The sequence below is a fragment of the Empidonax traillii genome, unplaced genomic scaffold (assembly GCF_003031625.1).
Source record: "Empidonax traillii isolate 1590-97213 ecotype Southwest subspecies unplaced genomic scaffold, ASM303162v1 scaffold196:size3368384, whole genome shotgun sequence".
In the NCBI taxonomy this organism is placed as follows: domain Eukaryota; kingdom Metazoa; phylum Chordata; class Aves; order Passeriformes; family Tyrannidae; genus Empidonax; species Empidonax traillii.
This window is the reverse complement of record NW_020955389.1, coordinates 3,250,468-3,259,943: the sequence shown is the minus strand read 5'-3', so window position 1 is coordinate 3,259,943 and position 9,476 is coordinate 3,250,468. Positions and strand designations below refer to the sequence as shown.

The window sequence follows — 9,476 nt, the reverse complement described above, 5'->3', positions numbered from 1 at the left end:
AAAAATTAAGTATGGGTACGTGCATATCCTACTGTCACAGAAGGAAAGAGGGGAGCAGTGTTTTCACGTTCAGGTTACCTTTGACAGCAATTCTGCGCTGGCTTTACCCTAGAAATAGCGTTCACTGCTTCAATCGCCACAAAAGATAAAAACTTAATACCCCACCGCAACATTTACCTAAATCTACACTAGACATCCCCTCCTAACCCACCCCCAAGGACGGTAACAGGTGACGGCTCGGATCCCCGGGGATAATTCCGAGATAACGCCGGGATACACCGGCCACGATCGACCGCAGCCTCCAACATGGCGCCCGCCCTCTCTCACACATGCCTGACCCGCCTGGAGCTCCCCGGCGCTCCCGGGCGCCCTCCCCCGGCCCGGGGACCGGGATACGAAGGGCAAGGGAGCTGAGCGCCCGCGGCAGCGCCGGGGCGGGGAAGGGAGGGAGGGCCGCTGAGGCTGAGCCTTCCCCGCCCCGGCGCTGCCGCCGACTAGGCCGGTGTCCCTCGGCAAGGCGGGACAGCGGCCAGAGACTCCCTCCGGTGCCGCTCCCCCCGTCCCGTACCTGGCCGCTTGCATGAGGGGGCTCCATCCGTAGTGGTTCCTGCTCTGTACCGAGGCGCCCTTCCGCAGCAGGAACCGCACCAGCTGCTCGTGGCCGCCCGCCGCGGCGAACTGCAGCCCCGTGTTCCCGGCCTCGTCCGTGCAGTCCACGGGCACGGCGGGGGTCGGCGCGGCCGACGCTTCTCCGCGAGGCTCCGCCACCGCCTCCTCGGGGCCGCAGGAGGAGGGGGCCGCCGGATCGGCGGTGCCGCCGCCGGGCAGCCCCAAGAGGCGCCGGGCAGTCTCGCAGTCGCCTTGCTCGCAGGCGCGGAGGAAGAGCTGGACCTGGGGGGGCACCCCGCTCTCCCCCATGGGCAGCGCCGCCAGGCCCCGAGCAGCTCAGCCGCCCGACCGCCACAGCCCCCCCGCCAGCGGCTCGACGGCCGCCGGGAAGGCAGCGGGGAGGAGGGGACTCCGCCGGCGGGAGGAGGCCGGCCCAGGGCGGCCGCTGCGCCCCGGCCGCGCTCGCAGGGCGGGGAGGGGGAGCCGCGTTGGGCCGCGCTCCGCGGAGCTGGCGAGGGGCTGCCCCACCTGGCCGGGGCCTCGTCGCCTCCCCCGCCCCGCCTCGCCCACCAGTGCCTGGGTCCCCACGGCTACTGGCCCAGGGGCGTTCTGTCATCTGTGCTGCAGGCGTTTTCCACACCGTGACTGACTCCCACACAAATGAGTGTGTCCGCCCGGGGTCATGGCAGCAAGCCTTCGCTGCGGGGCTTATTCGCTCTCACCTGACACGGTAATCCCTTTTCCTTGCTTCTCAACGTGACTTCTACAGCTCGGCACGGTCCCATTCTCAGCCCCACTCTGCTTACGTGATACTTCAGCCTTTACTTGGACCTTGCTACTTTGTGTTTCCTTTAGCTCCAAACCGATCTTTCCCTTCACTGAGATATAAGATTCAAAGATGAGTCTTTCCTAAAGAACTCCCATATATTTCCCACCGCCTGATTAGTTTTTCAGTTTGAAGAGTTTGGGAATAAAATTTGGATTTCTTAGGTACCTTCTCTTTAGCTTCAGCCTCCCGGGTTACCTGAAATCTTTTCCAGGTTATAGTGGTTTACTATAGATCTAAAGCAAGAGGAAAAACTAAAGCAAACTCTCGAATTTAGTCACTGAAGAGTATCATGTTGTGTACCTGCAAGTTCAGGCACATAATTTTCTATGAAAAACAGTGCGTTCAATGGCAGAACAGGGTACTTATTACAGTGGTGGAGAGTTTGGGGATAAGAGGACTAGGAAAGCTTATAGGGAGTGTAGTAAAACCACCAAATGCCATTAAAATTAAGCAAGCCCCTGGTTTTAGGCAGTGACATCCTTATCTTCCAAGTTACACAGCTTTTTGACTCGGAGCCACTTGTGAATCCAGATTGCCAGACCATCATGGCAAAGGGCCAAACAAGTTACACTTGGAGAAAGTCTACAGCAAATAAGAGTCCTGGCTGTGGTTATGGCCACTTTTCCTCTGGGAAAGTACAATTCACAGCAAAGAAAAAAAAATTCCATATTTATGGTTACAGAAGTAATAGAACAAATTCCTAGCCAGGGCATATATTCAGTGATGCTTCCTTCATTATAGATGTGTTAACTCATAGAATATTCAAATATGTAGCATATATCCTTAGGTTAAATAATTTCCTTAAGCATAAAGAAGCTTACATTGGCCATCTTCAGAGGAAAGATGCATGGCCAGGTAGACTTTTGGTCCAGCCAGTACAACCATTCTTACATTACGATAGGATGAGGAGCTTGCCATTATCAATAAAGGTGGATGGTGCAATTCACTCTGTGTAACATTTCAGAGCTTGGAAGAAGGGAATGACAAGAGTAATTAATGTAACACATTATTCATGATTGAAGAAAACTGGGTCATACTTACCATGTCAAAGTGCATGCTCAGATATAGTCAAATTAGTGACAGAATCACTCCAGTTTTTCTTTGAGATACGCTAATGGACATGGTGATCGTACAAATTTATGTTATGTAGCTGATGATTACGCTATCAATTTCTACTAATAGTTTGAAACTTTAGACAAAGACATCAGGAGTGTAATTAGGAACCTAACAGCAAAGATAAAACTCTTATTTTAATAAACTTACAAGTAATCAATAGGAAATCTTTGTTGGGGTTTACAAAATGAGAGAAGAAATTATTTGTGATGAAATTTGCTGCTGTTATCTGATGATCATTACTATCTTCAGTTGGCATCCTAGGCATTTATACTGTTATGATCAGTCAGTGATTTCTGTCACTGAATGAGAACCAAGGCAAGGAAAAAATAATCAGATCTCTTCTGAAACTAATGAAGTGTTATAGAATATTCTCATGGATGACACAGTACCAAGCTCTCTGGAAAATACAGTATTTGATTTCTTCACCAATGAAAGAACAACCTAAGCCTTTCAAACTTTTCATTAGGATAAGATGATGGAGAAAGCTTAGGCTGGAAGATCACAGAATCACAGAATATGCAGAGTTGGAAAGGACCCACAAGGATCATGGAGTCCAACTCCTGGCCGTGCACAGGACCATCCCCAAGAGCCTGACAGTATTATCCAAATACTTCTTGAACTGTGTCAGGCTTGATGCTCTGACTACTTTTCTGGGAAGCCTATTCCAGTGCCCAACCACCCTCTGGATGAAAAACCTTTTTCTAATATCCAAGTCACCTCCCCTGACTCAGCTTTAGGCCATTCCCTCTGGTCCCATCACTGGTCACCACACAGAAGAGATCAATGCCTGCCCCTCCTCTTCCCCTCATGAGGAAGCTGTAGACAGCAATGAGGTCTCCCTTCAGTCTCTTCTTCTCCAGGCTGAACAGACCAAATTACCACAGCCACTCCTTATTTGGCTTCTCCTCAAAGTCCTTCACCATCTTCATTGCCCTCCTTTGGATTTTGTCTAAGAGCTTCATATTTTTCTTATATTGCGGTGACCAAAACTGCACACAATATTCAAGGTAAGGCCACACCAGTGCAGAGTTTACAGTATAATACAGACAATACAGGACAAAACAAAACCAAGATTCTCAAGTGCAGATTATGCTTTAGTTGTTCAGAAGATTCATCCAAACTGCATCCTGTTTGTCTAGTCAGTGAAAAGTGCACTGCTTTTGACAAAAAATTGCTTCACATCAATTCTGTGCTAATCTGTAAAGGTCAATGTTGGATTGCTGTGAGGAAAAAAAATTAAAAATTACAGAAAAAACCCTAATGAAGAAATTACTTTAGAAAAAAGGAGATGAGAAAAGTGCAAGGAACAGGACAAGCCTGCTAAGAAGTACTGAACAGATAGAGCAAGAGCAAAAATGTGACCTCAACCTTTCAGAAACTTTTCTAATATAAGTCTCCTCTGCTAATGATATATCTTGAGCACAATCACATGGCGCATGCAGGACAGCCAGGAGATCAGACCCAGCCTGAATGGATTTAAGAAGGGCAGGTTCTGCTTGACCATAATCTCCGACTATAACCAGGTGACCTGCCTGGTGAATGAGAGAAGGCTGTGGATGTAGCCTATAGGGACTTCAGCAAAGTCTTTGACACTGTCTCCCACAGCACACTCCTGGAAAAGCTGGCAGCCCATGTCTTGGACAGGGGCACTCTCTGCAGGGTTAAGAACTGGCTGGAGGGCCGGGCCCAGAGAGTGCTGATGAATGGGGCTGCATCCACTTGGTGACCAGTCACTAGTGGCATCCCCCAGGGATCAGTGCTGGGCCCAGTCCTGTTTAACATCTTTATTGATGATCTGGATGAGGGGATTGAGTCTACATTAGCAAATTTGCAGTGACACCAAGTTGGAGGGGAGTGTTGGTTTGCTGGAAGGCAGGAGGATCTGCAGAGGGATCTGGACAGGCTGGATAGATGGACCAAATCCAACGGTATGAGGTTCAACAAGGCCAAGTGCCAGGTCCTGCACTTTGGCCACAACAACCCCCTGCAGCGCTACAGGCTGGGCACAGAGTGGCTGGAGAGCAGCCAGGTAGAAAGGGATCTGGGGGTGCTGATTGACAGGGAGCTGAACATGAGCCAGCAGTGTGCCCAGGTGGCCAAGAAGGCCAATGGCATCCTGGCCTCTATCAGCAATAGTGTGGCCAGCAGGACCAGGGAAGTGATTCTTCCCCTATACTCAGCGCTGGTAAGGCCACACCTCGAGTCCTGTGTCCAGTTCTGGGCCCCTCAGTTTAGGAAGGATGTTGAGGTGCTGGAGCGTGTCCAAAGAAGGGCAACAAGGCTTGTGAAGGGTCTAGTGTACAAGTCCTATGAAGATCAGCTGAGGGAGCTGGGTTTGTTTAGCCTGGAGAAGAGAAGCCTCATGGGAGACCTTAACACTCTCTACAACTACCTGAAAGGAGGTTGTAGCCAGGTGAGGGTCTCTTCTTCCAAGCAACCAGCAATAGGACAAGAGGACATAGCCTTAAGCTGCATCAGGAGAGGTTTAGGTTAGTCATTACGAAGAAGTTCTTCACAGAAGGAGTGATCAGACATTGGAATGCACTGCCCAGGGGAGTAGTGGAGTCACTGTCCCTGGAGGTGTTTAAGAAAATACTGGACATGACACTTAGTGCCATGGTCTAGTTGACATGGTCATGTTTGGTCATAGGTTGTACTCGATGATCTCAAAGGTCTTTTCCAACCTAGTTGATTATGTGATTCTATGGAAACACCAGCAGGAAGTTGCTGCTCATTATACAAAGTTACATAAAGGAGAAAAACTTAGAGCCATTCTTCTGCAACACACAGAACTCACCACTTGCAAAACCATCAGAGCACGTAATATAGCAGTGGAACTAGTAAAGTAAGTATAATAGGGCAAAAGGCAGTGATGTAGAACTACAAATTGGCCAGGTAACATGACAAAAATTGTGTTGCTCTTACAGTAATAATAGGTTGTAATACATTTGGACATATACCTTAACACATCAGCAGATTTCTACCTCATATATGATTCAGGATCACATAATAAGGCAGATTGTAAAATTACCATCAGAATCAAAAGCATCTCAGAAATGTAAAAATTCAAGTAGTCAAGCAATCTGTTGCAAAGAAATTCATAAAACTAGGGGCAGCTGACTCACTCATACTTTGCATTATAAAAGTCTGGGGATGATGGCATCTCAAAACTCCAAATATGATGTCCTGTTTTCCATGGCAATTCAAGGAATAAAAGCCTTGTTTTCTACTGTAAAACCTTACTGATGTGAATCACAAGGAAGACATACTTCTAAGAAAAAGAAAACTGAAATTTTTAGCATTTGTTTTGCGTGAAGACACATCTCTGCCTTAATGAAAAGGCAGACACATATATTAGAAATACCATCATAGAAAAGCAAATGCTTCCCCAGTATCACTGGACTCATATATGTTAGCTTTGGTCCTTTCAAGCATAGAAACAGAAATAACCTTGAAAAAAATACCAACAAACAAATGGTAGTAAGTGGCTACAGTGTAGGATGACAAAGATTAATTTCATGACATAATTGTGTGACTTCTTGGTTCAGAATTTTAATGTGTGTGTAGCAGTTTCCACTTTGTCTATTATAACCAGCTGCTATAACTTTGTAAGGAATTTACTTCATTTATGTGTTTCAGAATATGCCATAATTTTGACCAAATTTTCAAAAATTATTTGCAATTCATTATTTTAATACACTGTGTCTGCACAAGTATGTGTGAAAATTCAGTCAGGTTTCCAATATAACAGACCTTCAGTAACATGTCATGTCATGCCATATTCCATGCACATATTCCACTGCCATATTCCACTGCCCCTTTGTTCCAATAGTTTCTGAAAGCTAAGCTTCCTGGCCCTGGCTTCCTTTCTGTACAATATCTTTTCCACTGCCTGCAGTTCATGCTGGCTGTTTAGTTAAAGAGAACATTTATATATCAACAAGACACACCTACAGCAAACAAATATACTGATTGATACCTTTTACATATTGTTTCTTCCTTTAAGCTATCCTGGCTTGTATATGACCTTTTGAGCAATGTATTTTGTGTGTGTGTATCTGTATGTTTGTGTAGACATACATATGCACATACATGTACTACAGAGATCTGTGAGCTGGTACAAGTGAGGTCTTGCCCAAGTAATCCACTGAATGCCACCTGTTTTTATTGGCATGTCAGTAGGAGAATTGCACATCATTCATCAGTCTGATAGAAGATCCCTGAAATAGCTGACAGTTTCTATCTCACACATCAAGTCTGCGGTTTTAATCTGTTTTATTTTTAGGCCTCTGTACCCACTTGTTCTTCCTCTCATCTAAATTCCTGATGCTCTCTGCCTCTGCGCTGTGCACCCAGCTTCACTCTGGACCCAAAACCTACCCTGTAAAGCTGAAGCACTGAGGACCTCAACACCCACCCTTTGGTGCAGACCTGAAGCTGGGGAAGTGGGGTGCAGCCCATTTCATGTTTTGCTTGTCCTACACAGCTGTCTCAAATAGAGAGACTTTCAACACAAACACATAAATAAAAGAATCCCTTGGCACTGGTAGGATAGTGGGATGAATAATAATATTTAAAAAAGATTTGTGCTGACAAAGGAGAAAAAGAGCAGCCAAGGTGAGAGTTTGTGGGACTGTTTCTATGGAGGGCAGTGCTATTTTATGCACAGTTAAAGTGATGGTGAACAATGACCCATAGGTTCAAAGCTCTCTCCAGTGAGTATGTTTTATTACTTGGCTGACTTTTCTTCTCCTTAAACAAATTTCCTACCTATCTGCAATGTATTTGTACATCATATTCCTCTGATAATTTTTTTCTTATTTTTAGAATACACAGTCATTGGCTGTTTCTAAAACGAGGATCATTATTCTGAAATACATTATTTGATACATTCTTTTTACCCTGAAAGTATGAATTTAGGAAGCTCTTGGAACTTAATGAAAGTGCAGTCTTTAGTAGCTGATACTTCTTCCCACCCTATTTCCATTTTAGAATTTTGCTTCATTTTGAGTGAAAATACAGATCTAAAAAAACCCAAAACATTGGATGAAGTAAATTTTGAAAGCTTTTGCAAAATTTAATACCTCTATTTTTTTCTGTGCACGTCATTGCTACAAAATAAGAATAACTTTTAATAATTATACACATGTAAATTAGTTCATATTAACTTACCACTGAAAGTGTTCCTTGTATGTAGACCAATTCCTTCAATCAGCTCATGTATTTTAGATGACTTAATTACTGGCTGCAATTCAAATAGATATTTCAGAAACCAACAGATACATCCTTCATTTCAGCTATTACGTTCACTACACTGTAAATTCTTATGGACAACTACATATTGTTGTGCTTAGTTTTCTTCTCTTAGTGCTTTTTTAAAGGTTTGGTTAATATCTTGATTGTTTTGGGGGTGAAAAAATTAAAATTTACTTTTTAAAAATAAACTTTTAAAATTTATTAATTATTCCACTATTCTTCTGTTTTGATTTAGACAATGGAGAGCACAGTGGATCATTCTGTACACCTAATTATGGCCTTTATGTGACTTGTTTCATTACTCTACTTATCTCTGACTAAAACTCCTGAAGCAACTGAAACATTAATATTTAAAAAAAAATCAGAACAAATTGTTTTAACTTCCATTGTTATTAAACCTGAAAGAAACAACAGAATGGCTTAAAAGGAACTTTTCCATGAAAATGTTGATACAATCTTTATGGATAGCAGTAAACTCATTTGCCTTAATTGTAGATTTTTTTTTTTCCTCCTGGGGCTTATTATTACATTCAGAGCAGAAGTCTTTACACTTTAAGTATTTCAGCTCAGAAATTTCAGTCTTCCCAACACAATTAAACCCCACAAACTTTTGAAGAGGTTTAAGAAAATGTGTCTTTGCTTTCATATTCTTTACATCTTGTCCAAACTTATTTGGGAAAGCAACTGATTGATTCTTAATGACTTTTGCATTAACATCATTATTGTACTTTCCCTTGCTGAATTTCCTTAGGTTTTTGTTTGGACATCATCCGTGGGGAACTACCATTTACTAACATTACTTTTAATCCTCACTGCGATGATGATCATAGAAAGCTTTCCCAGCTATTTTGCTCTAAAGCATGATTATTACCGAGAGCCACATCCCTTACTTTACCTCCAACTGCAACCTTTCGTGCATCTGTGGAAGCAAGGTGATGCTTTCCTACCTTTTCTTCAAGCCCTTTCTTCCATTTTAAAGTCTGACTGAGAGGTAGCTATGCAGGTTATCTTCTTCAACAGTCTTGTGTGATCTTACCGTGTCTGCCACTAGTGGCAGCACGCCTCCTGCAGTCCTGCCTCATCCTGTTGACCGATTCCCATTTTTTTATCTCAGAACTTGTATTAGTCATGTGATCTTATCCATGTGCTTCTTCTATAGTGCTCTATTACTTAGAATACTTAAATAAAATACTAATTCTTCTAATCCTTAAGAAACCCTACAGCAGAAGTCTCTGGGTTTTTTTTCTTACTCTTCTTAATTAACACTCTGTCCTCCATTTTGTTCTTTACATCTTCCAAATCTCCCCAACAATTTCTTTTGGGAGTCCAGGAGGATCTCCTCTCCTTTGATTCATTCCAGGAATGGTCCTTTATTCAGGAATGATGGTTAGCAAGGAGACAACACAATCACTCTGCATGTAATTACTAGTGCCACCTGACTTCAGCACCCAACGCCTTGCTAGACACAGCTTCCTTTACAGGTAATGTAGATTCTCATGTTCAGCATATTGGGATTTAGTGACTGTCTACAGCATATATTTCACTACTTCAGTACTATTAGGTTTAGGTTATTCCAGCTGGTATTTATACTTTGAAACTAGATTTTTTTACTACATAATTATCTGTGATAGATAGCTGTATAACTGAATAAGAAACAATCAGGTTT

At 43.7% G+C, this 9,476-nt stretch overlaps 1 protein-coding gene across 7 annotated transcripts in view; it reads right to left on the bottom strand.

Moving 5' to 3' along the window:
- Nucleotides 1-5,732, bottom strand: part of ANKS6 (ankyrin repeat and sterile alpha motif domain containing 6) — a 41,049-nt gene extending 35,317 nt beyond the window's left edge. For 5 of the 7 annotated variants that reach the window (XR_003571551.1, XR_003571550.1, XR_003571552.1 and 2 more), the window contains exon 1: nucleotides 569-956. Coding sequence is in view for 3 of the 7 variants with exons in the window: in XM_027886849.1 (XP_027742650.1) it covers nucleotides 569-918 (350 nt within the window). In the remaining 4 variants the exon portion in view is untranslated. Of the gene's footprint in view, nucleotides 1-207; nucleotides 324-568; nucleotides 957-5,679 lie in introns of those variants that run through there. The other 2 variants (XM_027886852.1, XM_027886851.1) reach the window with 2 other exon arrangements.
- Nucleotides 5,733-9,476: the final 3,744 nt, after the last annotated feature.